The sequence below is a fragment of the Callorhinchus milii genome, unplaced genomic scaffold, assembly GCF_018977255.1.
Source record: "Callorhinchus milii isolate IMCB2004 unplaced genomic scaffold, IMCB_Cmil_1.0 Scaffold3, whole genome shotgun sequence".
NCBI classification, from domain to species: domain Eukaryota; kingdom Metazoa; phylum Chordata; class Chondrichthyes; order Chimaeriformes; family Callorhinchidae; genus Callorhinchus; species Callorhinchus milii.
The window spans coordinates 43,482,949-43,506,424 of NW_024704744.1; the positions used below are offsets into that span (position 1 = coordinate 43,482,949).

The following is a 23,476-nucleotide window of genomic DNA, read 5'->3' on the forward strand; positions in this document are numbered from 1 at the left end:
ACAATTTTTTTTAAAAAACTGCAAACTTATTTTATTTCCCCTTTGTCGAACTTTACCCAGACCCTAAATCAGGCCATTCAACGCATAATTGGGCTACTTTTGGTGGACTTTGGGCTACAAACGGCTTGTAATCTCAACAACAACAAATTACATTTGTATAGCGCCTCTCATGTCAGGATGACCCAAGGAGCTGGACAGTCAGGGATCCACACCCAAGTGGTGGTTGGGGTCAGGAGGGGGAAGGGAGGGTGAGAACCAGGATCTTGAAACTGTATCCTCTGTGTGATGGGAAGCCAGTGGAGTTGGGCAAGGAAGAGGGTGATAGGGTTGTGGAGCCTGGTGCAGGAGAGAAACGAGCTACTGAGTTCTGGACGACCAGCAGCCTATGGAGGGAGAAGTTGGGGAGGCCGACAGCAGGGAGTTTGAGTAGTCGAGTCTTGATGTGATGAATGCATGGTTGAGGGTCTCGGAGGCCTGGGGTGAGACAGTAGCAGAGCTGGGTCATGTTATGGAGGTGGGGGGAAGGCAGAGCGGGTCATGCCATGGAGGTGAGAGATGAAAGGCAGTTGAGGGACAAATAGGACGTTGCGGTTCCATTTTGGCTCAGTGAGGTGGAGCGTGTAACCGTGGATGGTGATGCTGTCAGTGCCTGAGGTGTGGAGGCGCTGACGGGAGCCAATCAAGAGAGCCTCAGTCTTGTTGACATTCAATTGAAGAAATTTAGCTCTCATCCAGGACTTGATGTCTGACAGACATTTTATCAGGACCGCAGTGGTCCTGGAGTCAAGGGCGGAGGCAGAGAGATAGAGTTGGGTGTCATCCACATTCATGTGGAAGTTGACCCCATGTCTGCGGATGATGTCCCCAAAGGGGGAGCACATAGAGGTAGAAGAGGAGGGGACCCAGGACAGAGCCCTGAGGAACCCCCTCCCCCCTGAGGAGAGAAGCGGTTATGGAGGACAAACCCTGGCTGGGAGCCGGATTCTGCTGCCTGCAGAGGGCGTTGCAGCGGGAGGGCGACTGGCAGAGAGCGAGCGCGAGAGAGAGCGAGAGGGGAGCGGGTGCTGGAGCTGGTGCTGAGCTGTGCTGCCGGGGGGTGAGCTGCAGTCCGAGCCTGTGTGTCGCGGGGGGTGGGGGGGGGCAGCGCGCGGAGAGCGGGGGGACCGGAGACAATGGGAGCCTCGCTGTGAGCTCCCGGGACAGGGAGAGCGCGAGGCTGAGTGACAGACACTCTCACACACACACACACACACACAGCCCCGCACTGACTGGCTCAGGCATTGGCGCCTGATTCCCTCTCACACCCACTCACTCACACACACACTCACAGGGCACCCAGACTGCAGCCAAGCGGCAACACAAGAAACCCACCCAGCGTGCAAACCAACGTCCCCCCCCACCCACCCCTACCCTTCGACTTCTCACGCAGCTTTGTGGTAAAAAAAAATACACCTCATCTTTTTATTCGTTTTTAAAAAAAAAAAAAAAAATTTTTTTTTTTTAGATTAAAAGTTGTGCGAGAAATGTGAGGGCTTTTTGTTTGCATTTGGCCTAGTCGGTTATAGCTATAAGAAGAGCCACTCAGGGAAGGAGTGATCGTGTGTGTCTTTTTTTTGTTGCCGGGTTTTTGTCATTGCTATTCATAAATTGGTGTTTGCATTTTGTTTCCTGTTGTTGGGACTGTGCTCCCCCTCCCCCATTGGGTTCCTGATCAAACTTGCCTTTTGGATTAGAATGTAAATTTGTATCTTTATTTAGTTCTTTATTGGGTGCTACATGAATGCAAGTTGTTGTCACTGTGCCCAACAAACCCACAGTCACTCCACTTTACAATGTAGCCTGTGAAAGGGCTTTGAGACGTCTCAACAACGTGATCAAGCGCATTATGAAACCTAAGGCTTATTATTAAATATGGTTCCCCCACCGCCCCCCCATTCCGCTCAATTAAGTTATTCAGGTTTTTCTTTAAAAGTGGTAGTTGCCACTTTAGCCGCCTGCCCAAGTTCATCGGCGGTATCCAGCACAATATGAAGATAGGTGGGAGAGTAAGCTGTGAGGATGACACACAAAGAATGCAAAAGGGAAATAGACAGGCGAGGTGAGTGGGCAAGAAGGTGGCAGATGGAGTATAATGTGGGGAAGTGTGAAGTTATTCACCTAAGTAGTAAGATAGAAAAGCGGATTATTTTCTAGAGGGGGAGAGACTAGGTAGTGTTAGTGTTCAGAGGGATTTGGGTGTCCTTGTACACCAGTCACAAAAAGTTAGTATGCAGGTACAGCAAGCATCCAGGAAGGCTAATGTCGTGTTGGCGTTCGTTGCAAAAGATTAAGAGTACAAGAGTAGGGAAGTCTTGCTGCAGTTGTATAAGGCCTTGGTGAGACTGCACCTGGAATATTGTGTGCAGTTTTGGTCTCCTTATTTAAGAAAGGACATACTCGCCTTAGAGGGGGTGCAGGGTAGATTCACTGGGTTGGTTCCTGGTATGAGGGTGTTGACCTATGAGGAGAGGTTGAGTAAACTAGGCCTATATTCTCTAGAATACAGAAGAATTAGAGGTGATCTGTATAGAAACCTATAAGATTCTTAAGGGTCTTGACAGGGTGGATGCTGTGAGACTGTTTCCTCTGGTTGGAGAATCTAAAACTACGGGTCATGGTCTCAAGATTAAGGGCAAGCTTTTCCGAACTGAGTTGAGGAAACATTTATTCACTCAGAGGGTAGTGAAGTGGTAGAATTCTCAACCCCCGAAGGCTGTAGATGCTCAGTCCTTGAACATATCCAAGACTGGGGCTGATAGATTTCTAAAGGATAGAGGGATTAAAGGATATGGGGATAGGGCGGGTAAATGGAATTAGGTTAGAAGATCAGCCATGATCTTAAATGGCGGGGCAGGCTCGAGGGGTTGAATGGCCTACTCCTGCTCCTACATCTTATGGTCTTATATGACCTCTTTAGTACCCAGATCCTCCTGCACCCCCCCCCCCCCCCCCCGACTTGTTACTCACTGATTCCACTGTGAATAAGAGGCTATTCTCCATATATGTGTCTGTTTATTAAGTAAAGTAATTTGACATACCCAAGTCCATTGATGGCTTCGGTCAGCATCTACAGGTGGAATATCTACAGAGGCAGACTACCCTGGGTAAAGAGTCCCAATGACGTCCTCTCGGAGTGTGAGCACAGCTTTGCTGCGCCCCCTTGTCCTCCCTGTTACCTCAATATTCTATCAACCATCCCATCCTTCTCTGTCTTTCTTCCCTGTTCCACCTTTGTAGCTCTGCACTTTCCTGATTCCGTTATTACCTGCTCTAACATTTAATGACATCTCCTTCTCCCACAAATACACAGTTGCTTCACTTTATTATATATCCTTTAAAGTGCTTTGAGACATCCTTCTGACCATCTACAGGATGAGGCCCAATTCTACCTCAACCCCATATTTGTCCAAAATAGCTTGACAAAATGCAGATAATATCAATTTCCTTCAACTAAATCTTGCCAAATGTGAAGCTGTCCTGCTTGGCTCCACCCAGCAGTATCCGGCTCTAACAGTATCAACCTCCCAGCTGCTCACTCCAGCTCACTTTCTTCCCCTAAATTGCTCCATCGCACATCCCCTCCCTCCCCCACTTTCAAAAACCTACCTCTTTCACCGACCCTTGGGACACCTACTTTCTAAGCGCTCCTACCTTACCCTCTCATGTATTGGACATCATCACTACCATACAACCCACTTAGCCAAAAGGCAAACGTGAACCTAATATGTAGTATGTAATATGTAGCTCATATGTACTATTTTGTGATTTGACATGATGTTTATTCTATACATTCAGCCATGCGTTTGGTGATACTGTTGATATAGCCTTGTGTTAATTTTTCCACAGAAGTAATTGTCTGATACTAATCTGTAGCTTCCTTGTGTTATGTATTTATGCCCCTTACTCGTCCCTTCAAAGGTTGGGTGATTCTAAGCATTGGTTTCTAATCTAGAAAATTGTGAGATCAGGTTTGCTATTAGGTATAATAGCTTGTTATAATAGATGATTTTAAAAAAAGTTCCATTGATGGTAGAAATAACAACAACAATAACAAAATTACATTTGTATAGCACCTTTCAAGTCGGGAGGACGTCCCAAGGTGCTGGACAGATAGAGTTACGGACCCGAGCTGAGGGTCGGGGTGGGGGAGGGGGGAGGGCGGGAAGCAGGGAGATCAAAAGCACGGTTGAAGAGGAGGGTATTGAGGTGGGTCTTGAAGGTGGCGAGGGAGGGGGCGAGACGGGGGTACTGCGGGGTGGAGTTCCAGAGGGTGGGGCAGAGTGGCGGAAGGTCTGCCCGCCAATAATGGGGCGAGCAAGGTGGGGGACGTGAAGTAGGCCGGAGCAAACAGGGTGGTAAGGTGTTAGGAGGTCGGAGAGTTGGGGGGAGCAAGACCATGGAGGGCTTTGAAGGTGAGGACCAGGATCTTGAACTGTATTCTCTGTGTGATGGGAAGCCAGTGGAGTTGGGCGAGGATGGGGGTTGATAGGGTTGTGGATCCTGGTGCGGGAGAGGACACGGGCTGCAGAGTTCTGGATGATCTGCAGCCTGTGGAGGGAGGAGTTGGGGAGGCCGACAAGCATTGAGTTTGCATAGTCCAGCCTCGATGTATGAGGGTTTCAAGTACAATAGTACAAGTACAATAATAACTTTTTTTTAAAAAGGATACCTGAGGTGACTGGAGCCTTTAAGCTCAATGCTTATAACTTTTTATATTCAGGACTCATTCAAAATCTTTCTAAAAATGGAGTATTGGCAACTCTCTGTGGGAGATTCCCTGGTGACCCCATGCAGCACACTGTCCAGTGGCACAATGGAGGACAATGTATTTCACTGCTGCATTCAATGTGTTAAATAATAATAATAATAATAATCCTTGCATTTAATAAAGCGCTTTTCACATCAGGAAGAAGTCCCAAAGTGCTTCACAGAACACACTGTAAAGTGAATTGACTGTATATTTGTGGGCGAACGCGGCAGCCAATTGCGCACAGCAATGTCCCACAAACAGTCGTAGATTGAAAATGACCAATTTATTATTGTTTTTTGTTTTGGAGGGATTATTATTAGGCTCTGTGTGGAGTAAGGAAACTTGCCCAAGGTTTCGCCCTGCCTGGATCTAATGTCCTTAACTCTTCATTATTATGACGGGCTTTTTTTTAGGAGAGAGCGAATGTGCCTTTTAATGCTCTCTACTGATCCCAGTGCAATCAGTGATGGATTTAGCATGAAGCAGAAACAGTGTTCTCTTTTGTGACTTTTAACTATTACTTATGTAATTTATTTCAGAATGGTGTTTCATTTGGGGAATGTTTTTAGATTGAGACTGCTCTCCAAAGGACCAAAGCCCAATAGCACAGGACACAGAAAGTGAAAGTATAAGGAAGTACTGTAAGAAGCCTGCTTGAATTTTAAGTTGTAGGTTCTAAAGGGGAAATTATATTTGAGGATCAGAGTGTTGTTTAGCAGATTCCCTGAGAAAACGTACTGATTGTAAAACTCATAAAGGCTTAGGATCTCAGTCAGATTCTCTACTTGACACAGGAGCTGGAGCTAATTAGTTTGCTTTTCTTTTATTCTTTGGGCTTTGCAGTCTTAGATTCATAGAGGTTTGTAACAAATGCAGATTGTGAAATTCAGTGAAAGTTGTATTATTATGCAGGAAGTTAACCCGTGTTGTTTGCAAGACTTGACGTTTTCTTCTTTACTCAGATGGCGAATTTATGAAGAGGTTGCCATGGACAGTGGCGATAAGAGAAATCTAGATTATCTTTACTGTGAACTTTTGGAACAGGACAGTTTTGGTAAGGAGTTATAATGTTTGATTGTGTTATTTTGTTTTTAAACAATTCTGTATGACTGCTGCACGGTGGGCTAGCTTTGGAAATTGTGACGTAAGTGGACTTATATTTCTGGGTCTCCCAGGGTTTCACAGCATTGTCCTGTGTTTTCAGAAGCTCAGTAGTGGCCAGAGACCTTCTCTGGTGATAAAATAAATAACTAATATAAAAGTAAGCCATACAAATCCAGATTTTGGGTTCCATCGCTGTTTGTGCTGTCCAGTCAGGCCATAATAGCAGGGCATCGCACCTGCAAGGTGAGGGAGGAAATCAGTCACAGTTTCTCCTTCTGACCACTATCCAGTATCATTTACTGGAAAGTGCATGTTTAGAAATTCAGTTAAAAACATCAGCACTGCTGCAATTGGCCACTGACACTTGTTTTAAGATTGTATGTAAACTCAATGGCTATCAGGTGGAATTCAAGACCACGCCAATTCAGCAACTTCAAAAGAGGAGGGAATAATGAGGAGTATTATACCACATTATACCTCACACCTTGTAGAAAGAGTTTCTCTGTTGTGCTTCCCCAGAAAATAGAATTTATTGTTCATGAATTTTATATCAATGCTTTCAATTATTTTTCAATTTTGTTGCAATTTTTACAGTGCATTCACAGTATTTATTGTTGCCCTTTTTTCTGAAATTTGCAGTTTCTCCAGCGAGGTCTGAAAGTGAAACATCTGTGGATATCTACGATGGTCTGGACGTTAGCCATAATGGAGGAGGGCAGTCTACTTCACGTATGTTTGAAAATAACTTGTATTAATGCTAGTCAAGACTTTGGGTGGGAGTCGTGTGACAGTAAGCATGAATATAAAGAGGATTGAATTCCTGCTTATGTATGTACAATGCCAGTATATGAACAAATTAATAATTGAATCTACAAATAATGTGTTTTAAGATTGAAAGGAGGGGAAGATACTCAGGACAAGGCATTTCATACAGAGTTTTTTTTGCCTGTGCTTGAAATGCTGCATAACTGGGCTTTGTAAGTTGGGGAGGAACCTTCCAATGGCAGGAAATGGGTTGTATAGCATTCGGAAAGGCAACGCAGGATAGACAGCCTTTACAGTTCCAGAGAACAGATCCAAAAGAAGTGGTGGAGGAAAATGTGGGTCTGTTGGGAGAGAACTAGTATGTGGTGAATTATTTTAATAAGTTTCTTCAAGGGTAAGGAAAGAATTGGGTTGTTCATGGATAATGTGGGGTGATAAGTTATCAGGGCCAAAGATGACACAATGTCAATGATGCCAAGGCAATGACATTTAAAGAAGAAAAATCCTCCAAATGTGTTAGAATCTCTTAATTGTGTTATTAGGAGAAAGTATTGATCTGTAGCCTAAACCTAGGCCCTGAAGAATTTGGGGTTTGCCAATATCACAGAGCTTTCTTTCTCCTCCACTCACTCCTAACTGCTGAGTATCAAATCCACAGGCATCAGCCATTGAGTGACTATTAAAGGGTGAGGCAAGGATGCGTATTTCAGAGTCAATGGAAGCAACAATCAATCTCCACATGTGTTCTCTTTAGAGCTTGGGTTACTCTGTAGTATTTGGGATTGGGAGCACCAGCTGATTTCTTTTCTTTCTCCAGCCCAGAGGCACTGAGGGTAATTGAGATAACTGATTCAGCACAAAATAGGAATTGGTATGTTTTGCTCACCTACACACTGGGTATATGGAGGCATACTTGTGTCTTTTTTTTAACTGACTTTGCATTCTGAATAAGAAGCAATTTTGTTTTAAATAAATCATCATAAAAGAGCTCATAAACCTCAAAAATAAATGGCATCCTAAGAAGAAAGAAAAAAGAGAAAGAAGGAGAACTGTGTGCCAACAGAAAGCAGGAGTACAATGTCACGGAAGTACTGGCAGAACAATAAAGAGATAAAGAAATCTGTTTCAAATTCCTAAGTTGCATGAAATTCTGTGAGGGTGAGGGGAAAGGAAAGAAAAATATACTTTACCAGCAGAAAACAATTGTTGCCAGGAGTTTGGATGGAGAGTGGGAGATCCATTCGATACCCTACATATAAACACGAGGAAGCCAAATGTTTTTAAGTTGGGACAATTTCTTCACACGTCATCAAAATCCAGAGAATACAAAATATAATAGTCAAATAATGAGGCACAAGGGAAAAACTCGCAAGAAACGAAGGTGGCAGAATTCATAGTGATAAAGATGTCAGTACAAGACTGCAAGCATAATTGGATTGGAAATAAGAAAAGTTTAAAAGGGTTACTAAGGGGGCTTAATAAGTCATCCCTTCCCCACCCTGCATTTTTTGAGGGTGGGGTGGAAGATTAGATTGATCTGTAGTATGTATGGTGGTGCGTAGATCACCACGGTATGTCCAATTGTCTGATAAAAATGCTCAAATGCCATAGTTACACAGTTCCTTATCACGTCACAACATCTCAAAGTGATTCACAGGCGATTACTGTCAAATATGGTGACTGTTTTTGTAAGCAAACATAGCAGCCATTTGTGCAAGCAAGATCCCAAAACAACTGTGAGGTGAGTAACCAATTCATTTGGAGGATTATTGACGAGGAACTCAGGAGAAACTCCCTTCTCTTTTCCAATAGTGTCACTGGATCTTCAACATTCACCTGAGAACAAAATGTGGAGTGTTAAGCATTCTGTGTTTGGAGGCTGATGGGGCACTGGATCGTGTACAGTACATCCCACATTCTGACCATCTGTCCTCAACTGGCATGATTTGGATTTGGGGAGAGCAGGCTACGGAGGAGGGGAGGGAAGTTGCAGAGAGACTTGGCCTTGGATGTCCTCATCTAATTCCTCCTTGGTTGGTTTCAGTGCAGCATATATTGGTATTGAGCTGTAAACAGGTGACCTTGATGCTTTGGCAATTTGTGCTCTGCAATATTTGCACTTTGTAATGTTGCCCGTTTATTTTATTCCTTAATAAAAGATAACTTAATGAATCCTCCTAATAGACATGTATTATTCCTACAGATGAAGCTACAGGAGAGAATAGACCAGCTAGGAACTGTTTCGATCTGTATGAGGAGATTCTCACTGAAGAGAGGACAGCAAAGGAAACCTCCTTCAAAGAGGTAACCTTGATTGTAGGGGAGTTGCTTGCAAGACCTTTCTGACTGACAAATTATTGGTTAGCCTTAAAATATGATCCTCATGGATTTTTTTTTTGCCAGTTTCAGGAAAAGTTCAAGGAACGAGAGAAACAAGTCGGAGAGCTGATGAAAAAAATGCAAGAATTACAAACTCAGGTAAACAAACACTGCACATTACTCTGCAGACTTGACTTTCGTGCAAATTGTAACTGACCTGTTTACACCATCAAGAGCTGTTGCCCTTTTGTAGACACAAGGACAAACATCAAAGATACACCAGCATTCTCTTAAGTTTTTGCATTTCTGTGTAATTCAGCAAACTCTTGATAACTCGATGTTCCAAGGGGAAGGAACTCAGTGACTGGTTATCCGGAGTGGCTGGTGAGGCCAGGGTTTTCTCGGGCACTTAGCGGGGGTTAGGCATGCATGCTCAGATGCATCACAGAGGCCTCTGAAAGGATAGGGTGGGAAACCACAGCGTGATCTCCAATAGATGAGAGGTCTCTGCGATTATATTTGAGCAGCCATGCTTAACGTCCGCTCTGAGCTCACACCAGTCACAGGATAGGGTGGGAAGCCTCTGCGATGCAAGACCCTACCTTATCGGACAAAGTATCTGAAGTAAGCATTATAAGAATTTCTAGAATGCAACTAGTTACGTGTTAAGCAGAGTGACCAGTAAAGTTGAGACCCTTATTAACATTTTGCATGGGAAGCAGCCGGGATATTGACAATATGGCGTCTTAAGTGGTCATGACAAGTTAAGACAAGGTTGAGTTATAAGATGTTTGCTGTAGTTTCCAACAGTAATTCTATTTTGGGATGGGGCTTTTTTAAAAAAAAATGTATTGTTTCACTTTCATTGTTCTGGCCCCTCCATAATTAATGTCCAATTCGCAGATCTCCACTAATGTGCTGCTGAAATCAATTGCTCGGAGCTACTTAAACGTGCCTACTTCCCCGTGATGCAAGAGTGACTTTCATTTTTCCATTTACAGTACAGATTTACATTTATATAGTGCCTTTCACGTCGGGAGGACGTCCCAAAGATCTAAGCCCAAGCCACTAAGCAATTTTATAGCCAACCTGAGTGAGATTAGCTAACTCAGTAAAAGCTCTGAATCAAATCTGGAACCTTATTGCTACTTGATTCATATAACTCAGCTACTCAAGGTAGCTTCGCTTCTGCACATGTAGAATTTTGCTATAACCACCAAGACATTTTAACTTATTTGGTGACTTTGTGGGCTGTGGCTCAGCCTTTAAATTGTATCCTGAAAAGCTATATACTGATTGTATGTGTAAGAGGTACGAGTGGAATATTGATCTTAGAATTTTACAGCACAGAAGGAGGCCATTCTGCCCATCGTGTCTGTGCTGGTTATTTTAAATGAGCTATCCAAAATCAATCTAACACCTCACTGCTCTCCCTATAACCCTGCAAACTTAATAAAGTACTATAAGTACTTATGACTAATTGAATCAGAAAATTGAGTTATCGAATGGTCTGTTTCCATTCTGCTTCTTCCCAGAACTCCACCTTGGCGAATGAAAACATCCAGCTGAAGAAAAACATGTCAGCACTTATCAAAACTGCTCGTCTGGAAGTTGTCCGCAAGGATGAAGAAATCAATCGGCTGAACCGGAGGTAAAATAGTCCCTGAGCAAAGAGTTGACACTGAGCATGAAATGTACTGTAATAATAATAATAATAATCCTTGCATTTGATATAGCACTTTTCACGTCGGGAAGACGTCCCAAAGCGCTTCACAGAACACACTGTAAAGTGAATTGACTGTATATTTGTGGGCGAACGCGGCAGCCAATTGCGCACAGCAATGTCCCACAAACAGTCGTAGATTGAAAATGACCAATTTATTATTGCTTTTGGTTTTGGAGGGATTAGATCCCAAATGGCAGCATGTAGATCCCAAATGGCAGCAAGTTGATGGAGTCATGTGCAAAACACATTTAAACTTACTCAGAGCAACAATGTTCTCAAGCACTTTTTATCTTGGATACTTGGGTTGAATTTATTCTCCAAAGTACCAGATTCCATTGGTGATGTACATCTGGACCAACTTTAATGATTCATAAAGTACAGTATTGTATACATAAAGTACAATGTATTTTTAACTCTGGCTCCAACTTCGACACTAATCATTCATTCTTTATGTACTGCTTGGTTCTCGTCCTTAGCCCCCTCCCCCACCTCCCCAGCTGTCTTTCAAAGTGAACAGTCAGTTCATTGCTAAGACCTCTTCTTTGCAACTCAAGAATTTTACCTGCTTAATCCTTTACCTCTCTGTCCTTGTCTCTCTCACTCTGCTGAAATCTTCATTCATGCTTTTATCATTTTCAAGGATGGACTTCTCTAGGCCTATCCTTTTTGGCCTCCCTATCTCTATCCTCTATAAGCTTCAGCTCATGAAAAATGTTTTGCCCACAAAATATTCAATTCATTTTACAGTATATTCTGTGAAGCGCTTTGAGACGTCTCGAAGATGTGAAAAGGCGCTACGTCAAATGCAAGGATTATTATTAGTATTATTAATTCTGCAGCCTGTACTCTCTTCCACTATAGATTGTGCAGCACATTGCTCCAATCCATTCCATGCTCCACTGGCTCCAAACAATCAACATAGGATAATTATCCTTAACTTCAAATCCCCTCATGGTCTATTCTATTACTCGTTCATCACTCTCCATTGCACTATTGGTTATCAAATCTCTTACAAAATATTCCTTGAATCCAAAATCCTCTTACAAACACATCATTTTCAACTTTTAGTCAACATTTTTGAATGCCGATTAGTTTCTCAGTGCTCCTAGTCGTATTTGTTAAACACTTTAAGTGTCCATTCTGCACAAAAGGTGCTTTGTAAGTGCAAGTTGTGTGTCTTTTTGTACACTGAATTGCTTTTAGGTATGTGGACTTTCTCCAGGAGAACCTCTGTTGTAATGCGATTTGTTATAATGCAGGGTTGCATACAGCACAAATAGGGGATAGTGAATATACCACATTCACGAGGCATGTGGAAAGCTCTCATGCTAAAGATGGCAGATTTTCATGCAGCAACACCAACTGTTGTGACCCCATTATAATGTGGATCGGGTATTTTTGGACACTTCAACCACCCTCCCCTCCCCCCATACTGCATTATAAAAGTATGCTGTATCAATGATGCAGAATAGTCTGTAAACTTGTGTTTTATTCAACCAGAGAGTCCATGAATTGGATTGGTCAACGCGGTCATTCCAATCTTCCTCCTGGATCGTTCAATGTTCCAGCTTCACCACAGACTGCAAAAGGCCTGCATCCTGGTAAACTTCGTCCTTGTCCCTCCAGACCTGGAAATGTTGAACCGAGCCCGGCAACTGCTTGTTTGAACAAAGTGGGTAAATGTTTGCCAACTGAGCCGCATAAAGCAGAGACTAATGTTTCAGAATCCAAAAGAAAATGGTGTTTACGAAAAAGCACATCATCTCTTTCCAACCCTCTGCTGCCTCTATGCAGTGACCTTCCACTTAGGTCTCCGGCACATCAAGACAATGTTCCACCTCAGCTAAAAATCCCAGGTGTGGATGCAATGGGACCTTTTCCTTTTGAGGCGAGAGTAGTGGTGGAGAAAATAAACATCCAAAACTCTGGTAGATGTACAAATGTTGGAAAGGCAAATGGCTGCATCATTGATCTGCCAAGCATTGGAAATAAGAATAAAGAAGTTGATATTCTGGCAGAGATTGATAAAGTTGAACAACTTTGCCAGAGAACAAAACTGCGTTCTGAAATGAGAAGCCTGGTAAGACACAACCCGGAGAAAAGAGACCAGATTGGGAATCACTTTAGTCAGGACACTTCCAAAGGCAGTCCAGAGATGAGAGACAAGAGAACATCTGCAGAGAAGGAAGAAAAGCATAAAGACAAAGAAGAAAAGCATAAAGACAAAGAGGCAAAGAGAAGTGATGCCAGACCAAAAGAGCTGAAAACAGACAGGAAAAAAGATCGGCAAAGTGATCAGGAAGACAGTAAAAATAAGCCAAGGGACCACCGTGCGAGAAGTCGGCTGCATGAAAAGGACAGGGAACCAGAAAGACGAAAATCTGAAAAAATGAGAGAATCGCTTAAACGGGTGTCTCCTCTGAGCCCTCGGAAAAGCAGTAGAGGAGTCGTGAGCACAGAAAGGGAGCACACTTCCAGAGAGAGGCGAGAGCGAAAGGTTGCGAGCGAGAACTCAAGAAAGGAGATTCGGAACCCCAAAGGGGACAGAGACCAAAAGAGTAAGTGTTCAAATCGGAATGAACGAGGCGCTGAGAGCACCAATGAGAATGGTAAAAGAAGTGTTGGAAATGACCGAAATCTAAAAAGGGAAGAAAGTAAACCGCAGGAAAAAGATAAATGCGAGCGTAAAGATGATCGAAGAGACCACAGCCATGGCGGGCATTGTACAAGAGATGGAAAAGATGTTACAAGAAGAGAGACAGAGGAGAGAGGAGGGAAAGACAGAACAAGGTTGGCTGACAGCAGTGAGGAGATGTCGGAAGAATCTCAAGCAGTTGACTCAAAGAAAGAAAGGTCACATGTAAATGGCACAGATAACTTGCAAACTCCAGCAATTACATATAGTCTATCAAAATCTACAGATCCTAAATTGCAGTTCATGGAAACTTTGCAACTAACAGTTTCTCCTGTAAAGCAGCCATCATCTGTGGCTTGTGAAGTGAATCTTGAAAAGCAGTGCAGCCATGAAGCTGGGGGCGAGGAGGCTGCAGAAATGAATTCTTGCTTGTCTGCTGAGCCCAACTTCAATTCCAAGCAGCTTTTTGAGACAGTTGAAGAAACTGAAGCAGAGGAGACAATTTGCCAAGCTGTTAGGTCACCAGTGGAGACTTCTGAGATTCAAGCTTCTCAAACGGATTTGATAGGGGACAAATCAGTAATTCCTTCTTGCTCACAACCTCAATGGGATGAAGAAGAAGAGAATAACCTGAAAGTTGGTTTGGAGGAGAGCGCGCCACTTTGGACTGTACTCTCCGAATGCACTGCAGATGACCCCGAAATGTTACCTGAAGTTGTCGTAGAGACCATTGGAACTGTGGAAGTTATCAGCGAAGAGCTTTCTCCAGTTAATGGAAATTCAGAGGTGATAGAAATTGGCAGTGCTGTCACTGGAGACCAGGCACAACCCATAAAAGAACATGAATTGGTCAATTGTGACAATGGCGGTGAAGTTGCTGAAAAATCGGAACTCTTTATGGAAGTGGACCTGGTTCCCGGCATTGAGAGAGAGCTCGGAGAGAGCTCGGAGCAACCAGCAGAAATCAACACCAACGTTGCTGATGGAAAGCTTGAAGCTTCAGATATATCTTTAGATGTACGTGGGCCCGCTGATGAAAAATGGGCCCCAAATATAGAACCAGATTCTACCAGCTGTGAACTGCAGCAGATGAATATCTATGTAGAAGTGGCTTCAAAAACTGTGACTAAAACTCCGGTTAATAGCGATTACGTGCCCTACGAACAGGAAGAAAATTCCATTCAGAGCATTGACTTCAATTACATTGGGCACATCCCTGACCCCATCAGTCCACTAACCAGTCCCCTGCGTCCTGTAAAACCTTTAGCACTGGAGAGCTTGTGTGCACCGCCTGCTATCAACTTTGAGCACAAAGGTAATGCATTTTGTACATCTAACATAAAAAGATGTTCCTTCTGTTTGCTGTGTGAGGGTTATCTAAAAATTGAATTGTGATCACACTGGCATTTTGCATTGCCATAAGATGTATATGAATGCATCTAGCACATCAGACTGTCTAATCAGATGACAGGGAGCCTGCACCATAATCTGGAATACTGAATAGTTGGCCATTAGAAATCTGCCAAGCATAGGTTTGAGTCCTCTACCTTGTCACAAGATGGGCAGGTACAGATTCAACTCCTTTCATCTCGTTCCAGAATACACACCTTCCATAGACCTATTCTTGTGCTTAATTACCCTCTGAGTAAAGAAATACTCCCTGGTGACTATCCTAATATCGCTCTTCACAACTCTAAATCTGTGCTTTCATCCTTTTGTCTTGGTGTATCTGAAAGTGTTGCTCTGGGTTTACTTCCCAATTAACATCTTGTATACCTCTATAAATCCTTTATGAGATGTCTCCTTCAAGGCTCAAGAGTCCTCGCTTCTCAACTGTTTGTCATTATTCATCCCCCAAAATTGTGGTGAACCTTGTTGCTTTTCTTACATTGTGTGCCATTACAGATGTATAACCTTCCTTAGGCCTTTGTGAGGAAACCTAGTGGTACAATAAACCAACAATGATTTTCATATCGCATGGTTTTCAAGTAGGATTCACAATCTTTTACAAAGAAGTATGTGACCATCAAACAAACTTTACTTTTGCAAAATAAAGTGAGTTTGATTACCACAAACACTTCTGTGAATGAGTAAGGTTTTTACTATGATTTTCATGATGTTTGAGAATTCTTATAAAGGCAAAAAGCCATTATTAGCAGTGTCACTCAGGCTATTCGGATGCCTGGGTGGGATGACTACTGGCAAGTTAGATGGAGCTTTGCATCTCACTGGAGATACTGGTCTGAGGTGCAAATAACTGTTCCATTACCATCCCTCAACTATATGAGCAGGGATAGTAGTAAAGCACATAAATATATTGTGCATAAAATTCATCAATTGTTCAGAAGTCTTAATTTTTTTTGCTTTATCCTTTGTGAAGATTCTGTACCTGAAGTGCAAGAGGGTAATGGCTCAAGGAGCTGCGCTTTGGAGTTAAACAAAGAAAATTGTCAGCCAGTGTGTAACCCGGGAGGGAAGGCTTTGGGGAATTCTTCCGAAGAATCTTTGCCCGAAGAACTGGAGGAAGGAGAAATTGTAAGTGACGAAGAGGAGTGTACACCTGCCACACAAAAATCTGGGTGTAACATTCAGGCCCCAAAAGGGAGTGATAGCCAAGAGAAGAGTAAGCCAAGCAACAACCCACATAAGAAGAGATCTATGAATCATGACAAGCCAACTACAAAGTCGATTGTTAAGTGCTCTCCCACTGAGCACTCGACCAAAACTAAGGAGGCAAATAGAGGAGATGAATCGAATAAGATGAACTCCAGGTTATCGGATCAAAAGAGCGAACGGCCAAAGCGTTTGGCCTCCCCGAGGAGTTCTGTGGAGAGAAATCAGGTTAAATCTGCAGTGTCCGTCTTAATGGAATCATTAACGGTCACTCGGAAGAATATCCGGACGAGGTACATGAAGCTACATAAGCAGTTTGAAATCCGCAGTTTTCAAAGGATTATTGAAATTGCCTTTGCAGAGTTCACATCCATTGTGAAACAGACAGATTTTCCACAGTCTCGCCAGCATCTGAAGTCCTGCATCTGTGTAGCAATTAAGACTATGCTGTCCCAGGTAAAATGCAATGGAATAGTTAGCAGTATTTTCTCACAGCAGGCCCCAAACATGAAGGAGAAGTTGTGGATATTTGTAGAAAAGCAGTTGGATTTCATGTTTGACAAGGTGCGTGAAACTTTCATCTCGTGTGACAGTATAAATGTAGAACTGGCTCTGGAGGAGAAAAAGAAGAGTGAGAGAATAGGCAGAAAGCGGAAGAGAGACACAATTCTCGAACACTTGAACAAAAAAGTAGACCGTAAATTGCCAAACCCGCAAGTGTCCTCCTCATCTTCAAAGTCATTTGTTAAGCATAACATACCCAATAAAAAGAGCTCTGGGAAAACCAAACCAGTTAATGAGCATACTAAAGGGAAAGGGAAAGGAAGCGAAGTCGTGAAGAAGCATTCTAAAAAAATTGTGGATATTTCAGGTGATGGTACCACAAATGGAGGAGAATCCAAAGTATGCTCTCCAAAAGAACCAAATGGTCTGTCAATCATCAATGCAAACCCTCCCAGCGATGCAAACCCTCCCAGCGATGCACAGATAATTTTGAGTTCCACAAAGGATTCCCATGATAAAGCTGAACTGGGAATCTTGACTGAACAGCAGACCTCCACGCTCACATTTAACCTGGTGAGCGATGCTCAGATGGGTGAAATATTTAAGTGTTTGTTACAAGGCGCAGATTTTTTGGACCAAGGCATTTCGACATTGGAGTGTAATTCCTGGTCGACTCCGGAAAAGATCACATCTGCCAATGCTATGCAAGACTTGGCTGGCATTGATTCTACTCCAGATAAAACTCCATTGATGCCTCAGGGGGATAGTCTATCCTGGGCTCCTGTTACACCAAATAAACATGAAGTTGCCATACCACCACCTCTGGATCCAGATATTTTGGATGAAAGCTGCATGATGGAAATTCCTGATACTGTTGAGCAAGCCAAAGATGATATTGTGGTCAACTTGCAGGAAGACTGCAATGGCCAAAAGATTCCTGAAAACAGTTGCATCAGACAGATGCGATCCTCTCTTTCCTCCATTCTGATGGAGGATCTGGCTGTTTCTCTCACAGTCCCTTCACCCCTGAAGTCAGACGGACAGATTAGCTTTCTAACCTCTCAGGATGCAGAGACTTTGTGCGACATGAGGACTGATGCTATACTGTCAGCGAACTACTGTGAAAATGCACTCCTTGAAGAAGAGGATGCTTCAGAGCAGGACATACACCTGACTCTGGATTCGGATAATTCCAGCAGCGGATCGAGCAGCTCCTCAATGTGGAACATCCCGCTCCCGTCCTCCACTTTGCAGCACTTGCTCCACTCCCCAATGCAGGCGGTGGTAATGGAGAAATCGAACGATCATTTTATTGTCAAAATAAGGTGTCGGCCGCCCAGCTCTAACGATGTTCAGCAGGGTTCTCCTGTCTCAGCGCTGGTGAAAGAGGGTCAAGGAGCTCAACTGGAGCTGAGCGCTGTGTGTGGCTCAGAGACAGTTGGTGAGGAGGTGGCAGTGCCCTGCAGAGATGTGGAAGTGGTGCATAGTGATTGGCAGTGCCCGCTTGAACAACCACAAGAGTTGCCTAGTTCCTTGACTGATGGCATGTGCGAGCCAGAGTCGGATTCAGATGCAGGCGCAAAGACACCTGGTTCACACGAACGGCGCGTGTCAGAAACAGAAGATCACAAGCGTCCTGAGGTGCCAGGCAAGGCCTGTGATAAATTGAAAGAAGCTGACGAAGCTGTCACTGCATCTCCTGGTGACGTGACTGTGGTGGAACGACATGATGACCTTGGTTCAAGCAACAGGAAAAGGAAAAACAGTGAGAAGGTAGATCCCTTTGCAAAAAAGTCACGGGAGCAAGACAAGCTTATAAAAAGCAATAAGAAAACAAGGAAAGCTAAAGAAATCAGCAGCAAAAGAAATTCAGGAAAGAGAACTCCATGCAAAGCTGCTGTTACTCCAGAAAAAAATGTGAATGGATCTAGTCAGTCATCTGTCTCATCTCCAACAAGCCTCCCTGCTAAGAACGTTATTAAGAAGAATGGTGCAGTTGTGGTAATGTGGACCAGGTAAGAGTGCAGCAGTGGTATTTGTTTTTTGCAGGCTTCAATATGTCTGGAAATGTGACAATTGAAATATTTTCACGTTGGTTCTTGCGAGTCACCAGATATTTAACCTTAAGACTGAACAGTCTTGCACTCAAAAGTGATGACAATTTTAAAAACAGTCCTTTATCCATTCCAGTGATAATTTAGTTTCTCTTTCCAGTTGAGGTCTGGTTAATGGAGTTTAGTGATTTTTCAGCTGCCTTAGAGCAATGGAGTGCGGAGGGTGATAGAGAAGCTTAGTATTGATTTCACATAGCATATTTTCCGGTGAGGGTGGGTCAGGGTAATGAATGTCTCAATATTTGCACTGTTTGCTGGGGCTTCTGTTGAGCCAGGAATGGGGGACGGTTGATTGACCTTTGCTGCACACATCACTTTTATTGCATCATCTGATGCTGAACACAACTACAGGGTGATCAAAAAGTCATGAGCACTACCCTATTATCTAAACAAAAATCATTTCTTTAAGACTTATTAGACATTGTAATGGTATCATGACTTTTTGGTCATCCTGGACTGGGCTCCAACACTGAGACATGCCGTTCAAGCTAAGTGTGGTCTTTGCACCTTAATCTGAATGTTCATCCAGAATCACTTGGGCTGGAGGATTGATGAATATAATCCTTTTTTCCTTGAATAAAATTGCTTCCATCGAATGACTTTATTCTCTAATTGGTGGATACGGAACTGAGATACTGAGATAAGTTGTTGCATTCGGGTGATTTAATACTGGAGTGATACAGATTGTAATCAAATAAAGACATGAATCCCACTACCTTTTCTTTTCAGGGAGAATGATCGAGCCATACTATTGGATTGTCAACAAAAGGGGGCAAATGAAACAACATTCAGTTACCTAGCTACCTCATTGAATAGGTCCCCACGTCAGGTAAATAAGGTGAACTAGAAATTGTGATGATGGTTTTAAGTTCTGAATAAGGTTTTTTAATATATTTTCGACATAATATAAATTTTTATTCTTTTCTAATATTTTCCGGATCATTTTGATTTTAGTTACCTTTGCGACTACAAAAATGGCCGAGTTTGAAATTGTAAGGTCACTACAATGTTGTTTGTTTCATGTATAACATAGAGCTAGGGATTGTGTGGGTGGTCAACGGAAAGATATTGAAGATACAATTCAGATATGATCAGGCAGAATGATTCATACAGGGAGGTAACAGGCAGATTGTGTCAACAAACTAGAGGGAATTGGTAGCCATGAAGCAAATAAATTAATTGAAGCACAGAGAATTATAAAGCACAGAAGGAGGCCATTCAGTTGAAAGAGCTGTCCAAATTAATCCCACTCCCCATAGCCCTGCAAATTTGTCCTCCATAAGTATCTATCTACTTCTCTCTTGAAATTTGTTGTCGAATTGGCTTCAACCACCCTTTCAGGCAATGCATTCCAGATCCGAACAACATGAGAGAGAATTGGTAGCGATTAAGCAAAGAAGTTAATTGAAGGAAATGAAAGGGTGGTTTCACAGCACGCCCCTCTCTCTCTCACACACGCACGCACGCACGCGCTCGTGCCTAGCAATAATTTTATCTTTTAATCGGAACTGCACACGATAGTGTGTCAGCCTGGTGCAATGGCAGCACTCTTTTCTCTGAGTCATAAGGTTGTGGGTTCAAGCCCCATGCTTCTCCTGGTGTCCTGGCCAACAGTTCCCCAAATAAAATTGATCACTTCATTGTTGTTTGTGGGACGTTATTGTGCACAATTTGCCATAAAATAGTCAAATAACTTTAAAAGTATATCCCGTGTAGCCCTTTGAGACATCTGAACAATGTCTCCAGCACCTCGGGACTTCCTCCTGATGTGAAAGGTGCTATACAAATGTAATTTTTTGTTGTAGTAAGGCACTACATCAAATGTAAGAATTATTATTTATTATTTCATTCCTATGTTTTGTTTATCTACAAAAACAATAACTACTCCGGACAGTTATACTTGTGAAGTGTCTTTAGATGTTAACACAATAAGGCAATACAAAAGTTCAAGTTCATTCTGCCTTCAGGAAGTTAAGAAATTTAACATATTGTGTAATCTGTTAATGACTGTTAATCCTGATTTTATTTTACACTGTTGTTACTTAAAAAAAGCAAGCTGTAATGCATGGATTTTTCTTTTTCAGGTCTCCGAAAGATTCTACCGTTTAATGAAATTATTCAAAAAATCAGAAAGCATGAACAGCTGAAAACGTGCGTCTTATGGATTGTATGTGCGTTGTTTGCTGAAGACACTCAAATAGTTCTGGAAAAGAGAGCATTAAAGTTTCAACACAAATTACAACCCAAAAGCTTTAAATCAATAGTTTAATTGATTCAATCTCCTACCAAGATGTAGAGAAAATATTTGAAATGGCTCACTTGTACAAAGGGAAGTCAATGGAATGTGACCATTGATAACTTTGCACCAGAATAAATGAAACACGACAAACTCTTTCATGTTTTAAACAATAGGACTTGGTTTACTCCTGCGCTCATCAGTTTAAGAAAACAATGGTGAATATAAATTCAATAGTTCTTTTTAAATGCATATATTTGTTATCATTTTTTGCAGTTTTATCCCCACAAAAGCATCTGCATTTACAGGCATCCACCAGGAATTTACAGTATGTCCACTGAGCTATGTTGTTCATTAACGATCGAGTATATGTAATTTGTACATAGAGTTATTGTTCAGACGGTTTATATTTTTTATGTGTATATTTGAAGATTGGTTCAGACCTTGTTTTTGAACTTGTACACCATTCTGACCCGTTTTTACAGTGTTGCTCAATAGAATGTTGTAAATTTGTCTATATTATAAAAACAAGTTTTTGAAGTTGCAACAGTGTTAATGTATGTTTCAAAAGTTGAACATTAAGTGTAATTTATTTTTGCTGGGTTTCAATGTGAGAAGTAAAAAGACATTTTTAATTTCTGTATTCTGTATTTTTGTATCATGTCTAGGAAAGACATGTAGGATACTCTGCTCATTTCAGTTTTCTTGTAATGGTTACTGATAATCGAATTTGAAACATATTGCAGTTAGATTGGTTAATTTGGTTTCATATACTTAAAGAAAATTTATAATCATTTAATTGAAATATGTAAATTATAATTTGTTTTGGCTGGCGCTGGAAGATGTATTTTCTCTACTTGCTGGCATTTTTAGAAAGGATAGCAATTTAACGAAGGCTAAATGTGAGGTGTTTATCATGCGTTCCTGACTGCTCATTGGGAAATGAACTTGCCAAATTTTGTTTTTTAACCTGACTTTGAATGGTGATGTAGAGGTAAACTGCAAGTCACTCATTTGTATTTCTCCATCAAGTGACCTTAGGTCCCTGATCTGGTAGCAATAGATTGGAATTGGATGTTGAACTTTTCAGTGAAGGGACAGGGAGCACCATTTAATGGTTTAAAAAAAACTTCTAAAATCTTGACTCTTGTAGTAACATTCCAGGACAAGATGCTGAAGTGTTCTTATTCTCATACATATCTAGAAATATTAATTTTAGAAATGCTCACTGCTATGAAGGATACCTTCCTCTACAATGTTCTGCTGGAGTAGTCAATGATCTAGTTTTTGCCAATCAATGCCTATTTTTCTGAACATTTTCTGCCATTAGTGCTGTGACTCATCTCAACCAAATTTATTTTGTTTACGTTTTTAAACCTTTAAAATGTTGCTGACATTTTGACAGAAGTCTCTATACCTGAGGCTACATTCTAATATTCCCAATGTTCCTCTCCCTGAAAGCAATTTGAGGGGAGCCAATTTTGCTGAGAGGAACAATCTTGTATTTCAGTCCAAAAACCTCCAAATATAAAAAATATAGGGTTTTAAAGTTGTCTGAATGTTAGAGAAATAAATAGATGGACTTTTGGCACAGTATTATTTAAGTGTAGAATGAGCATATATGATGCAGCTGATAACCTATTGCCTATTAAGGCCTGATGGTACATCATAAAATGAATGATAGTGTTAAATTACTGAACTGCAAATGTAGAAATTTCATTTGCATGAATATTGGATCAACTTTTTAAAAGAACATTGTCTTAAAAGGCTCAATGTAGATATTTGCTCAATTGGTAAATGCCTGATATGGTATGGAGTTGTCATAATCCTTGCATTTGATATAGCGCCTTATCACATCTTTGACGAAGTCTCAAAGCGCTTCACAGGAAATTCTGTAAAGTGGATTAACTATGTATTTTGTGGGGCCAGTTTGATCTTCAGTGTCAAGCAGTGCTATTATTTGATTGGCTGCAGTACTCCTGGACTTGGTAGAATGGAAGCGATTTCTCTCACTGTCCAATTTCAACATTATGACCATTTCTATGTCAGTGGAACAGCGTCTCAACAAGTGCCTTTAGAAAAGTGAGAGAATTGAAATCGGAAAATCTTCATGTGGTTCATGTTTTTTTTCTGTTCACCATGGCTACTAAAGAAGAATAACCTGTGCTCATTTTCTAATAACTGCAATATGCATCATTTCAGGAACTGCTAACAATGAGGAATAAATTCTTGGAAGAAATTAAATTATATATTCAACAACTTTGTTTCCAACCTATTCTGTGGTTGAGAAACTTGATGCAGACCAGTATGAGCCAAATTTTGTGAGGCTCAGCTATGGTTGACTGGAGATGAGAGGAAAAGAACTAAAAGTGTTGTGGGTGTTAATTACTTTATCATCTTGATCAAGACTGGGTGGCTAGAACTGGCTCCATCATGTGATGGAGCCAGTTCTAGCCACCCATTCTTGATCAGGTCACGTATGGGAGGAAGAATTGTCATTTCCATTTTATAAACATACAATGAAAAGTTCTTTGAATCTGGTGATGCTCACTTATGCGTGTTCTGAAATAATCACTTTTCATGTTTATCCATGGTTGTGCTGATTATTTTGTGTTCTTCCCTGGTTTGGTATTTGAACAGTGTTGATTCTGTTTGAAACACTGCAGACCTT

At 41.8% G+C, this 23,476-nt stretch overlaps 1 protein-coding gene across 2 annotated transcripts; it reads left to right on the forward strand.

Moving 5' to 3' along the window:
- Nucleotides 1-1,072: 1,072 nt before the first annotated feature.
- casp8ap2 (caspase 8 associated protein 2) lies at nucleotides 1,073-22,671 on the forward strand. Of its 2 annotated transcripts, none has more exons than XM_007903532.2 (10): nucleotides 1,073-1,096; nucleotides 5,752-5,843; nucleotides 6,533-6,622; nucleotides 8,862-8,962; nucleotides 9,062-9,136; nucleotides 10,513-10,628; nucleotides 12,204-14,653; nucleotides 15,719-18,470; nucleotides 19,299-19,398; nucleotides 20,654-22,671. In XM_007903532.2, the coding sequence occupies exons 2-10, from the start codon at nucleotides 5,777-5,779 to the stop codon at nucleotides 20,714-20,716; spliced, it is 5,814 nt and encodes a 1,937-aa protein (XP_007901723.2). In that variant the 5' UTR covers nucleotides 1,073-1,096; nucleotides 5,752-5,776; the 3' UTR covers nucleotides 20,717-22,671. The 2 variants fall into 2 exon arrangements, with proteins under 2 accessions (XP_007901723.2, XP_042189271.1); XM_042333337.1 differs by lacking the exon at nucleotides 1,073-1,096 and adding an exon at nucleotides 1,417-1,436.
- Nucleotides 22,672-23,476: the final 805 nt, after the last annotated feature.